This window comes from Neolamprologus multifasciatus, chromosome 7, assembly GCF_963576455.1.
Source record: "Neolamprologus multifasciatus chromosome 7, fNeoMul1.2, whole genome shotgun sequence".
Classification (NCBI taxonomy): Eukaryota; Metazoa; Chordata; class Actinopteri; order Cichliformes; family Cichlidae; genus Neolamprologus; species Neolamprologus multifasciatus.
In genome coordinates, this window is record NC_140445.1 from 63,500,578 (window position 1) to 63,525,538 (window position 24,961).

The 24,961-nt window shown below is 40.6% G+C and overlaps 2 protein-coding genes across 3 annotated transcripts in view; both read left to right on the top strand.

The window, feature by feature from the left end:
- The first annotated feature begins 114 nt into the window (after positions 1-114).
- rxylt1 (ribitol xylosyltransferase 1) lies at positions 115-11,920 on the top strand. The gene is made up of 6 exons (XM_085167870.1): positions 115-350; positions 467-649; positions 814-916; positions 1,035-1,349; positions 1,451-1,621; positions 3,274-11,920. The coding sequence occupies exons 1-6, from the start codon at positions 203-205 to the stop codon at positions 3,674-3,676; spliced, it is 1,323 nt and encodes a 440-aa protein (XP_085023996.1). The 5' UTR covers positions 115-202; the 3' UTR covers positions 3,677-11,920.
- Positions 5,447-24,961, top strand: part of srgap1a (SLIT-ROBO Rho GTPase activating protein 1a) — a 101,888-nt gene continuing 82,373 nt past the window's right edge. For both annotated transcript variants that reach the window (XM_085167838.1, XM_085167839.1), the window contains exon 1: positions 5,447-5,577. In XM_085167838.1, the coding sequence (XP_085023964.1) occupies positions 5,514-5,577 (64 nt within the window). In that variant the 5' untranslated portion in view covers positions 5,447-5,513. The remainder of the gene's footprint in view (positions 5,578-24,961) is intronic.

Sequence of the window (24,961 nt, forward strand, 5' to 3'; positions counted from 1 at the left end):
GTCTGACTTCTTCAACTTAATGTCGGTTTTAACACGTTACGATAATTTGACCCTAAAGCCTACAAACTAAAAACAAATGTTTTAGTACAGGCATTTTTCTCCGTCAGCTGAATCCAGGGGTCCTTGTGATGTAAACAAGGGTCCTTGCAACAGAAACGGAGCTACATACACCATGGTAACCTGAGAAAAAAAGGGGAGAACAATGAAAATACCAAAAAGAAAGCTGTTCCTTCTCCTTATTTTTGCATATGTAGCGTTTTCACTCTATGCTGCGTATAATGTTTTCTTCAGCACCAAAGTACTATCCCGCGTTCACAGGGTGGTGAAGAAAGAGACGGGAGCACAATCGGGTAATTTCACGGAGCAGGAGGGCCGCCTAAAAACAGGAGCCGATAATTAAAAATGATATTTATTTAATTTCGCGTGGAAAGAAAATTGAATAGATAACGGTGTGTTGGGTTTGTAGGTGGTGTAAGGGATGGCGGTGCTCCATACGTTGCTGATGAGTGGAATCCGTGGGAGGATGAACAGGTGGAGTACAACTCTGCTTTGAACAAAAAGAGAGAGGCCTTCAAACAGTACCTGGGTAAAATTGACAAGAACAAACCCAAAAGATACAAGGTCCAGATATGGGGGAAAGCTGCAATAGGTAGGTCATGATCTAATGTGTCACAGCCTGAAAGGAGGTTTTGATGTCATCTAAAAATGGAAATAATTTGCTCTGTGGCAAGATATTATGGTTTTACATATATTTTATCTCATACTTGGAGGCCTACAGAATAACCGTCATTTGTCTATCTATTTTCTTTACAGGGCTTTACCTTTGGGAACATGTTTTAGAGGGCCCCCTCAACCCCACAGACAAGGTAGCACAATGGAGAGAGGGGGAGCTGCAGTCAGGGAAGATTGATTTCAGGTAACAGATCAGAGATAGAAAGTTTAAAAGCACAAACATATAGTTTGCATTTGAGCCTTAATTACATATTTACTGAAAAAAGATGTGACCCCATCCTTGTAAATCACTCTGTCTCTAGTTTCTACACAGGTCCTGCTGTGGTGCAGGGTCATGTGCCTCTGGACATGAATAGTCTGGTTTTGGTTCTCAATGGCCGCGAAAAGCAAAAAGTCACTTACTCCACACGGTGGCTGGAGCACGTCCAAACTCTGGTTCAGTCCAATACAGTGTCTCACGTTGCTGTGGTTCTGCTGGGCAATGAGCACTGCAACAACAACTGGATCAGCCCACATCTGAAGAGAAATGGTGGCTTTGTGGACCTCCTTTTTGTAGTGTATGATAGCCCCTGGGTCAATGACAAGGATGTCTTTCAGTGGCCTCTTGGTGTTGCTACGTATGTACTCGTTTATTGTCTAATTTGTGTGTATGTGTCATGTTTCCTCTTTGAATTAATAACGCTGTCTAATATAATGCCACGATTTTGTCTCTGTACAGATACAGACAGTTTTCAATGATCAGGCCGAATGCCCAGTTAATTACCTCCAACCGGCCATACCTCTGCAATTTCTTAGGAACTGTTTACAAAAATTCTTCCAGAGAAACACTCATGCATATTCTGACACAGTCTGGCCTGGAAAAGGATTGCATCACCACTGGGAGGGAAAAGTAAGTCATTATTTATTACCTGTTTCATTGCCTTTATCTGAAAGAATAAAATCTTTTGTTTTTTTTATTGGCTGGATTATTTTTACTTTGGCTGACTGTGCTATAACACAGCTATAACAAGAGGACAAAAAGCTGAGATATTTAGAATAGTATAAAGAACATCTTGCCACTAAGGCCATCCTAGTGTATCTTTGTGAAACTATTAATGTCTACAGTAAGCTTCATGGTCAAGCGGTTTCAAATTATTAGTCTTGCATAGTGAAATCCAAAACTTATTTAAGTTTTAGGGAACCAAACGACTTTGGTTAAAATTAGACATCACAGAGGCCTAAGCTTTTAATCCACATGTGGGCAAAATATAGGGCAAATCAACTGAATCTGACCAAAATCTCCTTAAAGAAAAAGAAAAAATGAATAAGAAAGAGGATTATGCTAAGGAATGTCAAGGAGAATAACTGCAATAAGTCTTCACTGCCATTTAAGTCCATTTCAGTGCAGTGCGGTTCATCAGTAATCTACGCAGTAGCGAAAGATCAAACAACTGGCAAGATAAATGCTAATTTAAGGGCTGATAAAGAATTTAATTTTTAATTTTTAATGCTAAATCGCAGCAAAAAAAAATTTCTGGCACAACTTCACCTGCTTCCAAGGTGCATGGAGAGGATAAAAGAATTCACAAAGCAGGAACTCCAGCAACAGAAGAAGAACAACTTTAATAATAGACCAACGCGTTTCGGCTTGTGGCCTTCATCAGGGTCATAGTAAAACATTGTAAAAATTGCTTAAATACAAGACAGGAAACAGAAAAAAAATCAAATTAACCAGTCAAAACTTCATAGATAGGTCAGCTGACACATGATAGGTAGGTATTGGTTAATTGGCTAAGTCACGCCCAAGTAAGTTGTTCTTCTTCCTCAAGTGTTGCTGGAGTTCCTGCTTTGTAATTTTTAATGCTAGCAATATTTATGTTATGATTGATTTATCCAGTGTGTACCCCTACAGATAATTCATCTTAGCCATTCGTCTAAGAAAATCCCATTGCTGGTTTAAATCTTTTAATATCAAGAAAAACTGATGTGCTAAATCATTGAACGCTGCCACATCAACACAAACACTTGTTCCCTGGTTTTACTGTGAACAGCTAAGGCATTCAGATACATTTTTAAATAAAGAAAGTAAATAATAAAATTAAGCCTTTAAGATAATCAAGCCCTAATTATATAGGCATAGATAAATATGACATGTGCTCAGTTTTCCACTTATATTCCACTTAGGTTATGGCAATTTTGTACCAAGAAACACTTCAGAGTGGCTTATTGAAAACTCTGCAATCTGTTATGTGAAAGATGGGACGGTGGATGCCTTTTGATTAAAATGATTTATGGCCTGTTACTAATATTACTGTGAGTGTACCACATGTTTTAAGTAATAAACATGTCAGACAGAGAAATTAGTACCTGGTAAAAATGGATAAGAAGTAGCTTTTCATTTAAGTTTACTCTTCTGACTTGTTTAATAATAAATGGAGCTGAGGTGAGACAGCTTTGATTTCTAAATGTAAATTACATGGAACAATATTATAGTATATTTCTGTGTTTATAGGGGTAGCTTAAACTGTTGACTGAAATATCTCCCCTTCTTACCTGCCACAGGTGGCTCCCTCAGGAGACAGCAGACAGTCTGAGACGCTATCAGACAGCTCTGGCCCAAAGCGAGCTCACTCTCTGCCCAGTTGGGATCAACACAGAGTCTTACCGCATCTACGAGGCCTGCTCTTATGGCTCCGTGCCCGTGGTGGAAGATGTGATGACACCTGGGAGCTGTGCAGCAGGGCCCAGCTCCCCGCTACGACTCCTAAAAGCTGCAGGGGCGCCCTTCATCTTCATCAGCGACTGGAAGGAGCTCCCAGCCATCTTGCAGAGGGAGAGAGGGATGACACAGGAGCAGAGGGTGGACAGGAGGAGGAGGCTGCTGGAGTGGTATTCCAGCTTTCGTCAGCAGATGAAGGAAAGGTTCACCGAGGTCATCGAAGAGACCTTCTTCAAAAACGGCTGACTGGTGCTTCTAAAGATCAGCGGGGTGGTTGACAGTTAAAACTGATTTTATTTATTTTATGGTTTGTGGAGAAATGTGATGTACTACTGACATAGTGAAAGTGGTGATGTTCTTTTCAATATTCTGGCGCAGGTTATTAAAAAAGAATTTATGTGTGTAGTAAAGTTGTAAAGCTGCCATTACTAGTCAGAAAGGGGCCTCGTGATATTTAAGTATATTCATCATCTAAATGTTTACAACTGTGGAATGTACAGGCATTTAGAGATAGAGAATTATGAACTGCCTTTGCATAAAAAAAACACCTTAATTTACTTTAAGTATGTTTTATGTGTTTTTATGTCATTCTTATTGTGATTTTTAGGAAACACTAAATAATATGTGTAGAAGAGATTGTAATGTGTTTGCACCATTTTTAACACCCTGATATCCTTTTGAAATCTTTTCTCTTTGTGAGCTGCTTGCAAACGGATGTGGTTGGGATGAAATGTTTTGCTTTGTGGTAAAAAAAAAAAAAAATCAGATGTTTTATATTTATTTCAGTTCTGTGCTGCATGTGTGTGGATTTCTTTTTTTCTTTTCTTTTTTTTTTAAAAGACAGTGCAGTAAAATAAAATGGAGCATTGTCCTGAACAGAAATGTGAGGTTGTGCTTTCATTGTGCCTGCAGATGGCGCTGTGGACCAGCTAAATGTCAGTGGATGCGATGATCTCCAGTGAAATGTAATGCAGACGCTTTTTTAAGTTGATAAAAAAAATATATATGTGGGGAAACTTACTTTTCACATAAGCTAATAAACACGAAACATGCCGTAAAACTGAGGAGAAACTTCTGGATGTCTAACAAACTAGTGTATTTGAGATGTATAGGGGACAGATCGATATTAGCTAAGAATATATTGATGCGTGGTCGTTACCAGGAATTTTGGGGTTTCTCGCTGTATTCCAGCTACAGATGTGCACAGGTGTGCGGCCACACGTTTAGTCTACCCTATAGAGCACTTAATGTCTGTAAATAATAATAAAAAAAAAAAACGTCATTTTGTTTTGATTTAGAAAGAAAAATATTGAATGCAAAACTAATATAATGTGACGTCTATTTCAAGTTACGTATAAGTAGTTTGTCCCTAATAAGGACAAAAAGCCTTCAGGTTTGGCAGCAGGAGTGTCCGTCAGGGCGCGGATGTCCACTACTGTGGAGATCCCTCCCTCCCTGTCCTTCCTACCTCCAGCTGCTGCGTGCTGCAGTCGGTCTGCCTGCCCTGTCTGCCTTTTCGCCTGCTGGGAGTTGAGTTGTAGGGTCGGGGGTGGGGGGCGAGAAACCGTTGAGGGAGAGCGAGCATAGGGGGGGACGTGTGGATGTGTGGGTCTCAAACTGGAAACCACCACCAAAGCGGCGCAGACTCTTAACCATTCAAGCCGACTTCCAAGCCCTTCGGACATGCTGTTGACACTACTTCTGCCGGAAGGACCCTAAACTTGCGCGATTGTTTTTTTCTTCTTCTTCTGTGGTTTCAGCAGCGCTGTCGCGCTGTGCCGACTGCTCGGATAGTTGAGAGGATTCATTGGTTGGAGCAGGATTGCGCATTGGCCCTGCCGTGTATCCGCCGCGTATCCTGAGGGAAGAAGAACAATGAAGCGATAAACGTTTCCTCCTTTCTCCAAGTCCCGCTGCAGACTTAAATCCCACTAAGAGTCTTAAAAAAATCTCGCTCCTTCTTCCCCTGGCTTTCATTTTTCTCGTGTTGTTTGGGATGCGTCGGTAGCTGTAGGATTGTTGACAGTTTTTTTTTCTTTATACAAGAAGTTTACAACAAGTTTCGGACATAGGAAGACGGAAAATGTCCACACCGAGGTTCAAAAAGGATAAAGAAATTATCACGGACTACGAGAGTCAAGTCAAAGGTAAGGGGAGGGTTAAATGTTTCTCTGGGAAATGCGCTTGTAGGAGCTGCTGGGAGAACCGAGAAAGGACTAATTGGGACCAGGCTGGTTCATCACTACCTGCATGAGTCATAGCTAGTGATGGTGGTCACTGGCTATGACTTGTGGTGAGGTGGATTAAGAAAGAAAGTTGGTGTAAATGACTCCTTTTGGTCAAGTCAAACGAGGACGTGTCTTTCCAAGAGGTCCAGCCTTCATATAACTTGGATATCTGTAAAATGACTTAGAGGGCTGCCACGGCTCAATAATATTTGTGCCAGCAGGACAAAGTTAGTGATGTAGTCAGCAAAATAAATCATTAGTCACAGCTCAGGAAGGGTTTTTAGTCTTGCATAGTTTTGCATGTGAACGCTCAATAGACTGACACTGGTTCAAAGAAGCGATCACTATCTTTCACATGGCTTCAGGCCTGTAGCCTTTAAAAATAAATAAAATAAAATCTGTTATTTTAAGGCTGTATGTCCACACATTGTCCTTAACAACCGAGATGCTTGTAATTATTCCCACTTGGCCTGTTGCATTTTTAGTCACGCTTGTGTGTTATAACTACCTGTTACTGTTGAGATTTTTTCTTGAACTCTAGCTGGTGTGGGACTTTTGTCGTTAAGCCATTGTTCCCATAATATCACAGCAAGATTATGCAGAAAGGACAAGTTGAGGCATCACAGATACACACAAATTAACTTTGAGTGAACTGCTCAGGGGCACTTAAGAAGTAGTGGATGGTTAGTATTCTATGCCAATTAGTTTCCCACTTAATGCCACACACACTTTAAAACATAAAGCTGCTCAGTGCCTAGTTTAAGGTATGTGATTTAAAGGTGTGCTTCACTGATGTCGCCCCTAACTTATCTTGTCTCCTTCAAGTCCTCTGTTGGCTTATTCCCAGCCAGAAAAGGCAGTTGCTGCTCCAGGGTAACCATGGGGATTTGGTCCCCAGCCTACCAGCTCTGTTCCTCGGTGCTATTAATTTGCAGAAATGCCACCTATTCACCTCCCATAGGCAGCCTTAACTGCTGAGAAAAGAGGAGAGGTGGTTGGTGGGGCTTTAAGAAGGGTATAGAGGAAAAAGAAGAAGTTTCCAGTGTTGGTTGAGGAATTACAAGATTGCATGAAAGGAAGCTATCATTTGCTAACGGTTGTTCAGGACCCCGTCCCCCTGCACCCCCTGCAAGGATGACTAAGGGCTTTCAGCCAGTAATAGAAGATGATGCACAGTCATAAACGATGTCAAACAAGACATGACTTGGCCTCCCTGTTGTCTCGAGGAAGTTGATGTGTCGATAAAAAGCACCTGATGCTGAGAATAGCTGCTGCTTGACGGCACCAGAAGAGCCTCAGTAAATCAAAGTTTAAGTGTATTGTTTTGTTGAATCTAATTCTGAGGCTAATGCTCCGAAGCTTGTCGTGCATTGTAAATATCCTCTAGGTAGGATATTTTTCTTCGGGGGAGTTAACATGACAGGCGGTGCACAGCTATTTGCATAAAGTACTGTTCTGGTTCTTTTTGCATTGTAAATAACCCGTGGGTATTCCATCTGAGGGATGCATTATTTGTTATCTTTCAAATGTATGTTCCAAAAATGCCTGATTAAATTTATCTTTAACTATAATTAACCACAGGTAAACACTGTATTTCTTATCAATACTGTGTCGTCTGTTAAACAGAAAAAGAGGAATCTTTATTAGGTCGGTGTTCGCCTGCAAAGGAAGACTTGTTTGGTTTTTTTGTTGTTTGGGGGCGGTAGCTGCTGGGCTCATTGGGATATGAGTAAGTAGTACAGGAAGAAAATGCTTTGTAATGTAGTAGCACGGTTTCTGCATTCAGAAGAGCAGCTCCTGATTCAGCGATTGTAAAGCCTTTTATATGTTAAGGGTGGTAATGAGTGGGATTTAATCTGCAATGACCGGTGACAGCCAGAGGCAGAATCTGGTGAACAGACATCGATTACTTTAGAAGTAGAACAACAAGCATCCTAAAAAAACACCAACAACTGGAGCCAACACTCTGATGTTTTGGCCAATATTCTCCCCGTCTCATAGCTTTTAAAAAGTACCGAATTTTCACAATATTTTGACAGAGATCTGGAAGCCAGGTTTGCTGCGTCTTACATAAGCACACTGATCTGTAGCCTCAAACCCTCTGCCTTGATTTTGACAGGAGACTTGCATCGTTACACCAACAATTCATGCTTCTTCCTCTTTTTTTTCCCCCGCGACTCATCATTTTCATATTTGTGCTCAGCATGCTCGTGCTTAGTGGGATTGCTATTCAAGTCAGTAAATGTGATGTATTTAAAGTAGCTTTCCACGGTGACTGTCTGAAAGCTTTCCTACAAAGTCTTACACTACTGTTCCCTGGCCTGGTTTGTCATTCAGCTGACATTCGTTTCACAAGTCCCGTCTAATAACCTTTTTTAACCTCCTACGAGAAATGTAAAGCAAGTCATTTTGGCAATTGGAGGCAGTTATCATTTTATTGACAATGCTTTTTTGCATGGGGATTTAATTCTTTATAACTGCTAAGAATTGGCATCTACATCAAGACTCAGCTTGATCTGGGAAAACAAAAACATTAAGGAGATTGGGTTAAGACACTGGAGTTTGTTTGTGCTTTATAACGCGCATCAGTTGCAGTCAATTAAAGTAATTGTAAACCAGCAAGTGAAAGCTGTGGGTACATTGCAATTCTGTTTGCCTCTGTTTCTGTGGACTGGTGGAACGGGGCAACACTGTCTGCAATGTTTTCTTGTGGGTGAAATGTCGGTTCGATGTCAGGCTGTAGCTTGCTGTTTGTGTCCTGGGGGTTGTGACTCAGATGGCAGAACCCGTTAAAACCTCTGACAGGGGTCCTCTCCTGGATCATTATAAAGGCTGACCCTTGACCTGACTTCACTGCTCTTTGAAATCAGAGCTCTGCCCCTTTGCATACAAAGAGATTGGTCCCTCCATGTTTGTACGCAGGGGGATTAAAGGAAGGAAACTGCTGGGAGGTTGTATGGTGGTAATTACTTTTCAAATAGCTAAGAGTTGTCTTGTGGTTAAAAGTGTGATTAGTTAATTTACTTTACTATCAGCACAAATTACGTCTCTCGGAGGCGTGCTTGTGGATCATCAGGCATTGCATGTGATGTTCATGTGACATCAGGTTATCATGTGGACGGATTTTTGCTTTAACTCTGCCTGCTACCAAGCTTTAGCACGGAGAGTAGTCTATAGAGGCTGTCTTTATTTATTTAGAATAGTCTAGAAGAAGTACTGTGAGATATAAAACACTGGGAATCTTTCACAATACTTCAGAAATTAATCTGTGTAGACAAAATCAGTTTGAAGAGGGATTTCACAAAGAACCCAAAATAGCCATTAGCCAATTTTACATCCTTGGGTACATAATTTCATGTTTCTGGTATTCCAGTTATTAATATCAGTATCGTAAATATTGAATTTGTAACATTAGAAGTTTGTTACATTTGATCTAGTCGCTGATAGATTGACGGACTGTTTGTTGGTTGTTTCATACTTTGGGTTAATCCAGATAGAGCAGCTGTCTGAGCAGACTCCCAGTGTCACCTTTGACTCGTCCTTCAGTAAATATTATCAGATGTGAGTTTGAAGGTGTGAATGGCTCTGAAGCCAGCTGTCAGTATAACATGACCCTTTTTGCAACGGTCAGATTTTTTTCCCATTAACACCAACCTGTAGTTACACCACCAAGCCTCTAATTTCAGCTCAGCTTTCTTCTACGTCGCTTTTTGCCAACAGCCAATCAGTTCACACAAAGAGCCATTTTACTAACAGTATTGCACTTCCCACAACAGTTAAGTTGTAACCAATACCGCGGTGTACATTGGTGGATGTGTGATGCTCCATCTTGGCAGAGTGTTGATGGAGTTTAAAGACTGCAAGACTAACAGAATTCTAACCCGTCCTGGATCGCTTCTCCACAGTATCACACATCCGTTCACACACTTATCATCAATCTTTACCCCCAAAAAACTTCTATAACTGTGGGTGTTTGTAATGTGCCTACATGCAGTGGTATGGCACTGGGTGTTGTCTTTGTGTATGGGTGTGTGTTTGCATGGCTGGGTGAATTGTTATTGACAGCACCATCTGTGGCCATTCACCCTTTTTGTAGTTTTAATAAACTCTGCTGAGCACAAGCAAAGCTTCACATTCCCTGCTGCTCTTTATTGTCACCACAAAGGCTACCGGGACCTTACTGCAGCCCCCCACGCTGACCATCAACAAGAAAAAAAAGAGCCAAACCTGCCCCCATTCTTGTCATTATATTCCCCAAACCAAACAAACATGTTGCCTGGTCTTCAGATCCAGTTAATTCAGTTTCTTCCCAGAAATGTCCCCTACTGCAGTGTGACCGAATAAATTTAAAGTAAAGTTTCGGACTAAATGGTTGGCTTTTGTTCCTCTTTTTTCTTTTCTTTCAACTACTATTTTCCTTCTCTCTGGTGATGTTGGCGCAAAAAGAAGAATCCATGTAAGTGCCTAGTAATGAGCTGGATGAGATCCAGTGTGTTGCTGCACTGGATTAGCTAATACGAGGTGCAGGGTATAAATGGAATAAGACCGTGCTTGAAGAAAGTAAAACCGGAATTAAAAGCAAAAGTTTAAAGTAAAAAGGAGGTTTTGTTGGGGATTTGCAGAGATTTTGGTTACTCTCTGGACAACCTTAATTTCTTTGAACCATGGCTGAGGCCCAACAGATGGACAGACAGGAAGGCAGATAGACACAGTTTGACTACCAGGCCATGCTGCTGTCTGCCACCCAGTAGTCCTGGATTAGGGGTAAGACGATTGGGGGAAGGGAGAGGACAGTATGAGGCCAGGGCAGGAATAAGTGAAGGCGGAGGTCACAGGCTCTGACTTGGGTGACTTGTTTTAAACTGCGTCTGTGTGTTCATCCGATTCATCTGCGGCTCTAAGCCGTTTATGTGGTTAGCGGCGGTGAAAGCTTTTTAAGATGAGTGCAAACATTCTATAAGTGAAGTCTCTCGTTGGTCCTTGTTCTGGGTTCCCTTAAACAATGTGACATCTGCCACTTTGGTTGCTTTTTTTCCGCCTGTGTCAGTGGTTTGGCTGACCGTGACCAGGGAAGCTGAAGCTTCTTTGCTGAGGTAGTTTATTCATCAGCCACAAAGAGGCTACTGCACTAAAAAGACCCTCTTTGTGATTGTTTTGGTTGCTAGCAAATTACAGTGGTCGACTGTTTACATCGATAACATCGACTTGTCTGCAAATATTTGTCATTTATTTACTCTCTAAGCTGTAGTAAAGCTTAAAGTGACACACAAACCAGAAATGTAGAAGTGTAAGTTACGCCTTGCTGTTGCAGTCAAAACGGTTCAAAATGTGCAACTTCTATCTGGAAGGTAAACATCTTCCATTTAAAGCTTGTATCACACTTTTCTATGTTTGACTACTGCTTGGTGAATAGTTTGCAGATGACTCTGCATCTTCCAAGCAAACTAATTTGGCAACTGTGCTAATCTGCTACTAACCAAAATGGTTGCAGGGAGGTTTTCAGTGCAGTAACACATGCCTCTTGGCAACCAGTTTCACACTAGAGACTGCCAGCAATCACTTGCCAACCAGTTGCAGAATACACACTTTTCCTTGTGACTGGTGGTTACCAGATGGTCACTGACTGGTCTCTAGAGCTGTGTGGGGGAAACGTTTCTCCTTTTAAGAAAGAGAAACTGAAAATATTCTACTTTGTTCTGGTCTTTTGCACAAACATAGAATGTTTACGTAATATTTTGGCTCAATTAAAGCCTAAACCAAAGTGATAAAAATATACAGTCTATTATTAACAACTGTGCTCACTTCTGCTGATCTTGAGCCTTCGTTTGTGCCTGCTTACTTTTCACCTCTGATTGCCTTTAGTTGGCAGCTTTCCCAGCATTCTTGAAATAATGGAATTCAAAACAATCAAATGTATGACAAGACTGATAAATAATATTTTGCTGGCAAGTCGAGCCTTGTTGGCGTTCATCAAATAGTTACCCATATTCCCAGCACCTGACAAAGATGATTACGCTAGTGATTTGGTGTATTGAAGAAATGTATTTTCTTTTTTATTATTATCTCTTTTATGGTAAATGGTAAATGGACTGGTTCTTATATAGCGCTTTTCTACTCATCTGAGCACTCAAAGCGCTTTACACAACTTGTGCATTCACCCATTCAGACCCATTCGCACAAGCACATCTTTCTAAGTGCTTTCTAGATAACATTCACACACATTCATACTCCGATGGATGCATCGGAGAGCAATTTGGGGTTAGTATCTTGCCCAAGGATATTTGGCATGCAGACTAGGGGAAGCCAGGAAGACAGAATCGAACCACCAACCTTCCGATCAGTAGATGACCTGCTCTACCACCTGAGCTACAGCCACCCTGTTTATTGGGACAGCTGTTGAACATAACAGTAGTTTGCCTTTTTACACTTTCTTTGCTGTCACATTTTAACTTATAATTGAAAAATAAAGAAGACAGAAGAAGAAGAAGAGAAAAGAAAAGAAAAAGAAAAAACTAGGGTTAGGAGGCAACAGGGCAGATAGGTTTACGTAGTACTCAGGGTTGTAACATCATATACAAAATCACACCTCATGCTTAACATAGTCTGTCCATTTAGACCATATTCCGTAGAAGGTATCCCTCTGAAGTTTAAGAGAAAATGACACTTTTTCCATCATATAGATCTCTTGTACAGAATGTATCCAGTCTTCTATCGTTGGTGGTTCAGGCTTAAGCCATCTTCTTGTAAGAGGCTTTTTATTTGCGGCCAGAAGGATATACAGGAGTCTTCTGTCGTTGGAATTCAGTTTATCCACTGGTACATTGCACAAAAATATGGTCTCAAAAGTTGAAGGATAAACAAATGAAAAAAACATGATCCATGATCATGGATTAGAGACCAATACTGGCGAATAACTTTACAGTCCCAAAAGATGTGGAAATGGTTAGCTCCGTCTCCCCCACATCTCCAACATTTAGAAGAAATGTATTTTCTTTTATAATGTCCGCTACATGCTCAAGTGAAATATTTGTATTTGAACGTGTGCATACTTAAAGACGTGTAATGTCCTTGAACTCAACAATTCAACTTTGGTGTGCAAAATCAGTTGAACAACAATCTGGAACGTGTTCTTGCATAACACTGTCTTGGTCAGTCAATCCATGCATAATCTGGAAGAAAAAAATGCATTCAAATTGTATAACATTTCCCTACTTCTTTTTACAAATTAACAGGCTTTGTGATACTTGACAACATGAAATTGCAAAGGTGAAGAAAGCACCTCTTAATAATCTCAAATAAAGAGTTTCTTTGGGTCTGATAAATGCTGGTGCATGAAATGTATTTTGCATCAAGTATGAAACTTTGTTTCCAAGACAATTTCTTACTTCACGATCTGCCATAAACTGACTTTCCCATCTAGCCTTAACACTGGTGAACAAGCTTAATGTAGTGGTCCTGTGGCTCCTCCTTGCCCCCCCCCCCCTTTTTTTTTCTTTGTCCTACTTTGACCTCATAACCTGAGGAAAGAGAGCTCTTAGCCTGCCGCCCTCCTGATCTATAGCCAGAGACCACCCCTTGAGGCACGACTACCATGTTGGGCTGCTGCACTGAGGAGATTTCGGGGGTGGGGTTATAAAACCTAGTCAGAAAGATGTCAACAAAATGACTAATCTTTTTTGTGTGTGTAGATCTGATTGACTATAGGTTAAAGACAAGAAGTCACCCATGTCTTTCATTTAAAAATATAATTGAGTACTGCTGTTGCGGACACCACAAAGTCTGTATTAATGTAGGGAGGAACTGGAGAGAGTTTTCCACGGTCTCAGCTTATCAGCCTCGCAATAAAGGATCATTGTGGGTTTGCAGGAGGAGGCACGAACTGAGTGTACAGCAGCCGGGTCTAGTGTTCGAGGAGCCTCAGGCTGGTCTTATGAGCTCTAGTCTGAACTCTGCTCCACCCTCCCTTGGGATGGAAACTGGAGCAAAAACTGTGGTTCCAGCCACAGATATGTGGGGTGCTTGGAGAGGAAAAAAAAAAAGCGCCATTTAGGGATAAAGGTCTGTCAGCCATGTTCCTCCCCTCCTCTTGGAATCCTACTTCCAGCAGTCACATGTGGAGAGTCCCACTTAGTCCTCTTTGAGCTGTTGTTATATCCCTTCTCTCACAAGAGAGTTTCTCCCGAGATAACTAGTACTGAATGGTTAAATAAACCTAAGGGAAAAGATAACGCTGTGTATTTATAGTTCTGTTTTATCATTACAGTCATCATGGAAAATGTAACTTTTCCTGAAAACTCTCCTTGCTTCTATGCAACACTGTCCAGCTGTTTCCAGAAATAACAGTTATTTTGTTGTCATGAGGCCTCATATCATGTGGTTATTATTGAATAGATGAGTTTGCTTGTGGTTTAAAGTTAGATGAAAGTTAATTGTAGCACGTTTACTACTCCCTCACTGATTTATCCTAAAAGTTCATAATTGTTTGGAGCATGCTTCTTCATGGTATTCTGTTTCCGTCGGTCTGTCCGTTTTGCTGTTTGTCCTCACTGATCCTCAGCTGGAAGCCTTCTCCCCAGGACAACTTTGCCCTTTAGTCAGCAAACTGCTGACCTTTGATCTTTGATCTGAATTCCAAAATCTAATCTCTCCCACTTCTGTTCACTTGGTTCGTTGTGTCTTTTGTGTAGATATCATGGCTTGCAGACAGTCAGAAGATTAATGGACAACTTTTAAGTCAAAGTTGTCTTTTTGTGCAACTTAACTGCTCAGTTACTGGCAAGAGACAAACCAGTTCATATTTTTCCAAGAAAAATTAAGTTTCAGATTTAAAATCAGTAACTAAACAATCAACTCGATTGCCCACTGCTTCTAAAATTAAATGGCAAAAGGCATTTAGATTAACTGGCACTTTAATACATTTTTTTGCAGTTGACAGATTTCAAAATTTGTTGTCTGAATGAAGCTGAGAAGTTTTCCTCTTGACCAGTCTACTACATATAATCTTACAAATTTTACCCCTAGATTCACTAAATTCAGGGTTAATGTAAATTAGCACAGACAGTTTTGTTTTCTTCTTTTTTTGTGGCAGAAACCTTAACAGTGCCCTCATTTACTGTGCTTGAAATGCAGGTAAAGTACCTTAAAAGGTTTGTTAGCCAGTAGAAATTTCAGGTATGAGCTACTAAGCCTTGAGTTAAACTATTCTTGAGTCCAGTGAAGATATTCAGATCTCATTTTTAATTGTATTAATGTCTGTATGAGGAAAAAAAAACTAACAAAAAAGTTGCAGAACTGCTTTATTTTCTGGTGGATTTTTTTCGTAGGTTAGGGTGAAGTGCAGCATATTGCTGTCTGCAAGAAGTCTCTGCAGAGTCTGACATCCCATTTTATTGCAGTTTAATAGGAAATGGCGTGAGCTGCAATGAAAGTTCTGGTTTTTGTTTTTTATGCTTTCTGTTTTGTTTTGGGGTTTATTTGTTTGTTTGTTTTTTTTAGATCGGTCCGGTCTCTCCTGATGTGCCCTATTTCTCTCAATCCAAAGTGGAGCATGATACCAACCATCATGAAGAAAATAGTCCACAAAACTTTTTTTTTAATCTCCTTAATTATAGATGGTGATCTGCTCTCAGGATGACAGAATCTGCCACCAGTATAGCTGGGGAATAAGATTGTTCAGAAAAAAAATAAAAATGTAAACGTGTGTGTGTGTGTACACTTGCGCAGTCAGCTTTCCAGCATGCACACAAGCACTGTGGACATGCCTCGTATATCTTACTTTTTAATCAGGCAGTGTGGAGGAAGCTCCCGTCTACCCTGGGGTCCTGTGATTTGTCCTGGTTAATGATGTGTCAGAGGGACGTGATACATAGTAACCTGGCTGGTTGTGTGGCACATGCATGATGGTGCTATGGTCACTTGCAGAAAAATAGGGTGGCCTTCGTGTCCTGAGCCTTCGGGGGGGACAGAGAAAGAAATGGCTAGTTTTGCTTGCCTTACAGTAAAAAGACAAAGGGCAGTGAAAACTGATCTGTCTGTTCTTTTATTCTTTCGCCCCCTTTTGTCCTTTGCTGTCACACTCTTAACAGCTGCCCTAAGGTAGACCACATTCTCCGATCTTTCTTGTGTTAATCCAAAAGCCCTGGGCGGATCCTGTTGGGGTTGCCTTCTGCATGCAAAACTGGCATTTGATTTCATCTGACCGGTCTTGACAAGTTTGTTTTCCACATAGGTACCATGGCAAAGGGTTTAACGAGATATTCCGATGGACATTTATTCTGTTCAAGACGTGTCATCTCAGCCCCTGAGAACAAGACTGAGAGCCTGCTCTCAGTCAAGCGTGGGTACTTTAAAAACCGGAGAGAGGATTGGCAGTTAAAGCCTCCCTGAGGGTAGGTCTGAGGAGATAACAGAACGTAACTCTCTGTCACTTCCTCCATATTGGCTTCCACTATAATTATCTGGAAATGAGGTCTTTGTGAAGCCTCCTCGCTCTTTTGTTTTTGCTCTGTGTGCGTTCATGTTGGAGCTGATAGTGTTAGCCTGTCTTAGCCTCTGGTGCCCTGCAAAGTGTGGGTTGGGACCATTGTGGACTTTTCGTTCTTCACAGATTTGCTTTCACCACCAGATGCCTTGTGAGAAATCAATCCCTGCTGCTCGTGACTGGGACTGTGACAAGGGGAGTGATTGGGCCTCGGGCTACAGTGAGATCGCTCTGTCTGAAACCTGAGCGAGGGCCAAGATGAGGGTGTGATTTGAGCTACAGCAAGTACAGTTGTTTTTTTTTTAAGCTAGGATCAGAGAAAAGACCTAAGTAGAGACCATCTTATGATGGATTTACACCAGCTATGACACCACCGAGTTCTCTGACCACACCTATCTTTGAACTCGGCTTTCATTTTGCTGACTACTACACAGAGTCCTTAAGTTTGTCCTCATGGATTGGACGTTGGCTGTCTTTGAACTCAACATTCATTTTGATGTCAAATAGAAGAAAGTGCTCCCTTACTTCCAAATCTGCCACAGCAGATGAAGCCGCATATTAGATTTAACATACATTTCTTCACCGGATGCCCTTCCTGATGCAACCCTCCCATTTATCTGAGCAGGCACCAGCACTAGCATGTTACCACCGGAGGCTAGGTTTGTGTCTCCACCTGGTTGTAAGGCAATATATGAACAACTACACTGCACGACTGTCTTGTGCAGTGTTAACACAGTTTCCTCTTAGATTTAAATAAATAAAAAAGACACTTGCTAAAGTTCTCAAAACCATCATTACTGCTACAGTAGATGCCCATGGGCAGTTTTATTCATGTATGTGGTCTGAGAACTCATTGGTGCGAGGGGTGGTGTAATCCCATTGCTGGATGGTTTGTGACTTGTTTTGTAGGTGTTCACTCAAAATTGGCTTGATTATTAGTAGGGATGGGTATCGTTTAGGTTTTATCCGATACCGGTGCCAAACTGGTACTTTTGAAACGGTGCCGGTGCTTAAAGAATGGAAAACACCAAATTGGTCCAAAAACCTCTCATGTTCAGCTGTTTGTTTGTTTTTTTTGTAAAAAGACAACAATGTTAGCCTTTTCTGCAGCTATGGGGCACATATGGTATCACTCTTGGCTGGAAGCAGTGCTTAAACAATGGAAAAAACACAAACTTCGTCCAAAAACCTCTCATGTTTAACTGTTTTCCACTTTTTCTTTGGTCATTTTAGCCTTTTTGTCCAGGGTGAAGGGAGTATCTGCCATCAAACAAGAAGACAGCCGCATGTAACTACGACGGTGTTTGCTAGTTCACCTTACATGCATTAATGTAATAACGTGGTTAGCCTACTCAACGTAAATTATACGCAAACAACATTAAGCTACTCACGCAGAGAAGAACGGCTGCTGCTGCATCATCATCCTCATCATTTCTGCTACACTGGCAGGGCTAGGGGCCAGGACCCTCCTTTTCGGGTTTTTGGGGGATGTTGCTAACTCCGGGTCAGATAACAGGCACCACACCCGCAGTAGATGTGCTCGGTGTGAGGTCTCGCAGCAAGCTATCAAATATGGCACATTTCTTGGCTTTTAAAAAAAACCACTATGCGTCACCAGGTGTTTCATCAGATTTGAGGTGTTACCTCCTTTGACAGTATCACAGTATCAGCTTAAAGCACTTGTTGCAGCTGCTGAGTTTGCATCTTTTGCTGTGAAGTACAGCCAGACTTTTGACCGCTTCGCCTTGGGCATTTTTAATCTGTAGCTCTGCTCTAAAAGAACGTACGTACCTGGACCCGCCTACTATCCTCGGAAACGTAAAATGATTGGCTAGAATTCAAAGTGTATGACATCTCAGGAAAAAAAAAGCAGCGAAATGTGCGCTGCTTTTCGGTCTGGTTACTACCGTTTATGACAGTAGACGGTAGTAACCAGAGTACTACCAGACGGTAGTAGACAGTAATGAATTAGGGACCCATCCCTAATTATTAGTGATTATATTCATTTACCAAAATGATCGCAATTGCTGTCCTGAACATCACACAAACACATTTCAATTAAAATCAAAGAATATTGTTGTAATGTTACACCTGAGAGGAAAGCTGCGGCAGCGCTGAATTCACCATCTGAATACCACGAAGGAATGAGCTGGTGTAACACATTTGCTCATTCCAACTTTTTCTTTCTAATCCTTTCCTTGTCAGGTGATGATCTTTACAGTTTAGGACGGGGAATATGTTGGAAATATTTATCTGTGCCTACTTTTAAATATCCTAACTCGGCTCCACTGCAGGAAGCCATCTGAATCAAAGCAGGCTCATTATTATGCCCTCACAGTGCAGTTTAGTCTTACACATTTTTGTTGCATCAGCCTGCGAGTGTTAAAAAAAAAATCAGATCCTCTAGTATAAAGTATTCTCAGTGTTTTCTTTTTATCTGTCAGTTTGGTTAGCTCAAGCTTGAAGGATGAGGTTCTGTTTTTCTCAGTTCTAGGAATGTTTGAATCATTCATGATAAAATGATGATGATTGTAGGCTTCAGATGGAGCTCTGATGATTCATTCACAGCCTTTAAACAGCCTTTAAAAATACATGTGTGCGTATATGGCTGAAAATGAAAAAGTGCATCATATCAGCATAATTATATCGCTTTGATTTTTAGATTATGCTTTTGCTTTGAAGTTTGCTCTTGGCAAAAATTCTGTGGCATTTTACTGTGTGCGGGGAAGACCTCCCCCAAAAGTGTTCTGTTGGTGGGAACTGGTTTCAGTATGCGTTTCAACTGGTTTCTTGGTTTTCATTCACTGTCATCAGCTGGGTTAATTATAATGGGTTTAAAGTTAAGAAGACACTTATGTGGTTATTGTAGCTACTGTATTTCCTCAAATAATAATTTCCTGTCAACTACAAGCCAGATTCTTGGCTTTTTGTGGGTGTGGGGCCTGGGGACTTGTTGCATGTTATCGCTGCAACTGTTTCACAGTAAGGCCAAAATGAGGGTTCCATCCATCCATCTTCTGCCCTTATCCAGTTCTGGATCGTAGGGCCAGCAGTCTAAGTAGAGATGCCCGAACATGTGACATGAATGTTATTACACTTTTAGGCATATTTCCCTCGCTATCCTCCACCTGCCCCTGAAATCTACCCTTAAGTACAAGCTGTAGTGTACCCATCCAGGCACCTCATTACTTTAACCTCCAACCTGCACTGCTCAGTGTCAAGCAGATGCTCCTGATGCTAACATTCAGATTGAGTTGAGGTGTCAGTAAACCAGGTCTGTACAGGTTGGCAGTGGTGAGCAGTGTTGGTCAAGTTACTTGAAAAAAGTAATCAGTAACTAATTACTGATTACTTCCCCAAAAAAGTAATCCCGTTACTTTACTGATTACTTATTTTCAAAAGTAATTAATTACTTAGTTACTTAGTTACTTTTTAAAAACACGATTTACAACCTGAATAGGTGATAAAGTGATAGATCTTTCAGCCCAATTCTACTTTTTCTACATAATCCATCATACAAAATGTAATCAAATGGAAAAGTCTCTTTTTTTTAACTTGTTTTATTAGTTTTAATCTTTTAACTTTATGCATCAAGCAAAAATTTAATTATTTGCAACATTCTCTGACTGGAAGAAATTTTTTTAATATTTAAACCTATTTTCTGCACATTCCAGCACATAAAATAAAATATTTGTTTGTGTTTACACTCAGTCTTTCAAATAGATGCAAGTAAAAAACAGCAGAAAATAAATAAAGTAAAGTAACGGTAATCTAATTACTGTTTTTGCAATAGTAATCCCTTACTTTACTCGTTACTTGAAAAAAGTAATCGGATTACAGTAACGCGTTACTGCCCATCTCTGGTGGTGAGGTCTGGTATTGTCACGTATCAACATACTTGTTGAGATGGTGTGAAAATTGGAACTTTTCTGTGTAGTAAGCACATTAATGTGGTTTGACTGCGCACAAAAAGTTTAGTTCCTGTTTAGAAGCAAATTGTAACATGATCCAAGTTTCTCTGGTGCTTGCAACAAATGAGAATTTTTTAAATACTGCCCTACCTCTTGGGTTCTTTTTTCTAACTTGCTGAAATGTTACATAGAAAACTGATAAACCTTGTAGACTTGCGGGACTCTTTTGTTAGCTTGTATAGTATACTGTGTAATCAAAACATGGCACCAAACCAAGGCAGAGCTTCCCAAACGAGTTTCTTGCATTTAAAGATTTGGCTTTCGGGAAATCTAAGCACAGATGCATGGGATGTCATCATGCCGATAGGTCAGATGTTCTATCTGCCCAGGTCCCCATGCCCCACAGTGTGCACAGAAATCATGGCGCAACTTGTAATTCAACTGTCCTTCCTGGGAAGCGGTGTACAAATAGTTTCCAGATTAGTACATAAATTAGCTGAGCTCTGCTTCATTTGGCCAACATTTGTATTTCTATGAAATAAATGAGACTTTTTTTAATGTTCTTAGTTTCACAGTGACTCAATAACAACATTATTACTCTGACACTCTGGGAAATGTACTGCCCTTATTTTAGTGCAGTTGAAAGACAACTTTTAAATTACTTTATACTCAATACATGACATTAGACTCCACATTTAAAGGAAGCAAGTATGTTGACGCTTGGTTGGAGATGTCTCAATGAAAGCATTGTTTCACCTGTCAGATAAATAAATGCCAAGTTGGAAAAGATTATTATTTTTTGGTAAGGGGAGAGAAAATCCAACTTTTTTGATCATATTTTCCATCATAAATATAGATTAAAGTGAAGGGATAAATCTTTCAGTCAATGTCTCTGTTTCCTGTCTTTGCTGTCCCAGAGCTGGTAGTTGGCAAGATTCCCCAAATTCAGTTAATTATACTTTACTGCATTTTTGCACAACATCAGCTTATATAGAAGTTATCAGCTAAACCAAACGATTGCATATACTGAACATTAAGGAGATATATGTATTCTTATCCTGTCTTCCTTCTCTCACCCCAACCGGTCGCAGCAGATGGCCCCGCCCCTCCCTGAGCCTGGTTCTGCTGGAGGTTTCTTCCTGTTAAAAGGGAGTTTTTCCTTCCCACTGTCACCAAAGTGCTTGCTCATAGGGGTCATATGATTGTTGGGTTTTTCTCTGTATCTATGAAGCGCCTTGAGACGACTTTTGTTGTGATTTGGCGCTATATAAATAAAATTGAATTAAATGTATTCATATACAGTATACTAACAATATCCTTCTATAAAGCTTCAGTCATGCCCTGCACATGCTTTTCAACCAAACAGCCTCTCGTTTGATCACACGGAACGACTGAAAAGATGAAAGATGCAGACAAATGGCACATAGACACAGAGCACATCACTACAAAAACATTCATAGATCCCTATTGACACTCACAAGGTTAGCACACAAGGAAGCTCTGTGCTACTTAGAGTCTAATTTAAAGGCATTACCCTAGTAATCAATACTGCCTGTGTGTAGACACAGAGGGGTTTGTAATAGTATTTTTAGAAAAGCCTGAATGGACATGTGTGTTTCTTCATGGTGTGTGTCTGTATGTGTTTGTGTGTGTGTGCGCATGTACAAACTTTTACTTGTGCTTTTTCTAAGCCAGCTGCTCATTTGCAGATAAAGCATGTTATCCATTGTCTTTGACCTTGAAACTATTTTTCTTTTCCAAACTTTAACCCATGAAGATCTGAATAGGAAATCAAGCCCATTATACCTCCAAATAGGGCTGCACGATTTTGCATAAAATGAGAATCACGATCTTTTTGCTTAGAATTGAGATCACGATTCTCTCACGATTTTCTTTTCCAGTATAAATATTTATTGCGCTTATTAACTGCACAGTTGAGACCGAACATAAAAACAATAAATAAACATAAAAACAACAAATGTCTTACATTTTGTCATTGCGCGCAAAATGTTGTACTGCTTGAAATTCCGTCTCCACCGTTGCTCGACACTGCGTGTATAGAGCAGGTAGTGCAGCAATAGAAAAATAGTTGCGGGACGGCACTGTGTAGCGTTTGTCTAGGGCAGGGGTCGGCAACCTGCGGCTCTGCGTGGTTTGGGAAAATAAATTAGAAGTATTTAGCTGAAGTGTATTTTATTTGTGTTTAGTTCTTTTTTTAACTTGTAGTTATAAATTGGAAAATTATGATTTTGAAATATAAAAATAAAATTATATTCTATTATTTTTTCATCGCTCAAAATAAGCGTCACACTCGCGGAAGCCAGTATACCCGCCGAAACGCCGTGCATTTATCGAGACTTTCGACCCCAGGTTGGCCAGTTATGGATCTTCGGATCCACATTATGTCAGCAGCTCCACTGTGAACTATGTTAAAAACAAACACCGCTCACGCCTCACAGAGGACAGCTTACAGTCCTGCGTAAAGATGAAAGCCCCGATTCGCGCTGCAGACCACGCCCCGCCACACACATTAACCAGGTAAAATACATATTTAGGCAGAATTTTGCAAATATCTATTTTTTTTTCTAACGGAATAGTGGTTTTTTTTCCAATTACTTTTTAAAAGTCAGGTCAAGGCTCCAAAATAAACTTAATAAATAAACTTTACTTACTTAATTTAGTTGTTCACACAAAGCATAAAGGTAAAAAACAAACAAACAAAAAAACACTATATACAGTGTTATCTTCATTTTAGATTTCAAAAAGTATTTGCGGCTCCCAGTGTTTTCTTTTGCGTGGAAACCGGGTCCAAGTGGCTCTTTGGGAGTTAAAGGTTGCAGACCCCTGGTCTAGGGTGTTGATCATTTTCCTAAATCCCTCGTTTTGCAGTGTTGATGGAGCCATATCTTTGGTCAGGTGATAAGTAATAGCCTCCGTAATTTCTTTGTGCCTGCGGGAGTTCGACGGGTATAGGGAAGCGCTGTATAAGGTTCCCGTTATTGATGTTTGGGTGGTTGACCGGGACGGTCGTCATCCCTGACGTGTTCTCCGTTGTTTTTTCCCTGCTAATTTTAGCAGCCAGCTTCTGTATCACGTGGTATAAGGCTCCGCCCTTGTCATTTGTTGAGCAGGAAGAGTGAACGCTTGTTTTCATGCAGATTACGTCCCGTAATCAAAATGCGGTACAATCGTTGTCATCTTTTTTTTTTTTTTTTTTTTTTTTTTTTTAAATCGTTGTCATTTGGAAACGAGATCGCACATAAGTATGAATTGAGATCGCGATTTTCTAACGATTAATCGTGCAGCTCTACCTCCAAAAGTATCAGTCAGGGGATCTGTCTTTTCAGGGTTTGTTTGTTTTTAAATGAAATGAATAAAGTAAGCATGGGGATATTAAACACCAATTTATTTCAAAGCAGACAAGATGAGCATTAGGAAGACAAAAAGCCTACTCACTCATTTTCAGGTAAATTAAAAATATGGCAACAGATATGTGCAATTTGTTTTACAGTACAGACTAGCTAGTGGTAGAGCGTCAGGTTCACCGAAGCTAAACTGCAGGAAGAGAAGAGGTGCTGGTTTGTATTTACAGCAACATGCAAAATTTATATTACTTTTGTTATTTGTCTTTTTTGTGTGTTGTGGAGCAGTCTTATTTGTACTCTCCTCTGGATTCTCATAATACATTATAAAGAAAACTATTAAATCAGCTCAAAAACATCATGACAAGAATTTCTGATTTGCACTATAACAATAGCATACCTTTTTCCCCTTTAATGTTTAAGAGCTTGCTAAGCCCTCTGCCCCCTTTGCAGTATTTTTATTTTACTGGCCTTATACCACGGTTGCTTCCCTTCTCAGTTTCTTTTATTCCCTCCGTCTCACCAGTAGGCTTGCAGCACATGTCCTTCCCGATGAAATTACAGGCCTAGTCTTGAATAGGAGGGTTGTTCCTCCTCGGCCCCTCCAGTTCCACTGCCGGCTTAACCCTATCAAAGGCCCAGAAACCGCACATCCTGCAAGGTGCTGTTTTTTGTGGTAGAGCAAGGGGAGGGAAGGAGGAAGGGCAGATGGGAAACCGAGCAGGGGAAGATCATTTTTCTTTGCTTTGCAGTGTGTACTGTACAAACGATGAAGGAATGGCTGTTTCCTTCTCTTGGTTTTTAGTTTAATTTCAGGATATTTTTTTGAAAGATTTCTGAAAGGGAAACAGAATCTGCACAGAAGCAGGTGTTTATGAGGATGTAGCTTGCAACAAGTGGGGCCAAAAGCATTTAAGAGAGATCTCAACTGGGACTGATCTAATCTTTCCATGCAGTCTGTGTTTTGTTTTTGTTTTCTCAAGCTTTTTGCTTCCCAGCATTCCCCTTCTTAAAGGTCGCTATATTGCCTGATCAATGTAACCTTAGCTGTTGCTGTGCACAGTCATCTCCTCTTCTGCCCCATAAACCAAAGTGTCCTGACTGTGTTGTCAGCTCTGGTGTCCCTGTCCATTTCTGAAGCCTGCAAATAGCAAAAACAGTATCTCAAAAGAACAGGTCTTTAAATTGGGTCGCACAATCTGTGAAGGAAGGCAGATGTACAAACACAGCGGGTGAATAGACAGCTGGACAGAAAGAAACACAGGAGGACAGATGGCTTTGGAAGCCAGCTATGTAAATCATCTGAAACAAAACAAACTACGAAAAAGCAGATGGACGGGCAACGGAGGCAGGCGAACAGGTTGATAGTGTTAAGACAAACATTCATGCAATCGAGGAAGGTCCGCTTAAAGGTCGACAGTAACGTTGGTGATAATGTTAGAAACTAAAATGCCACCTATGCAGTGTTGGGAAGGTTACTTTTAAAATGTATTCCATTACAGAATACATGCCCTAAAATGTATTCTGTAACGTATTCCTTTACGTTACTC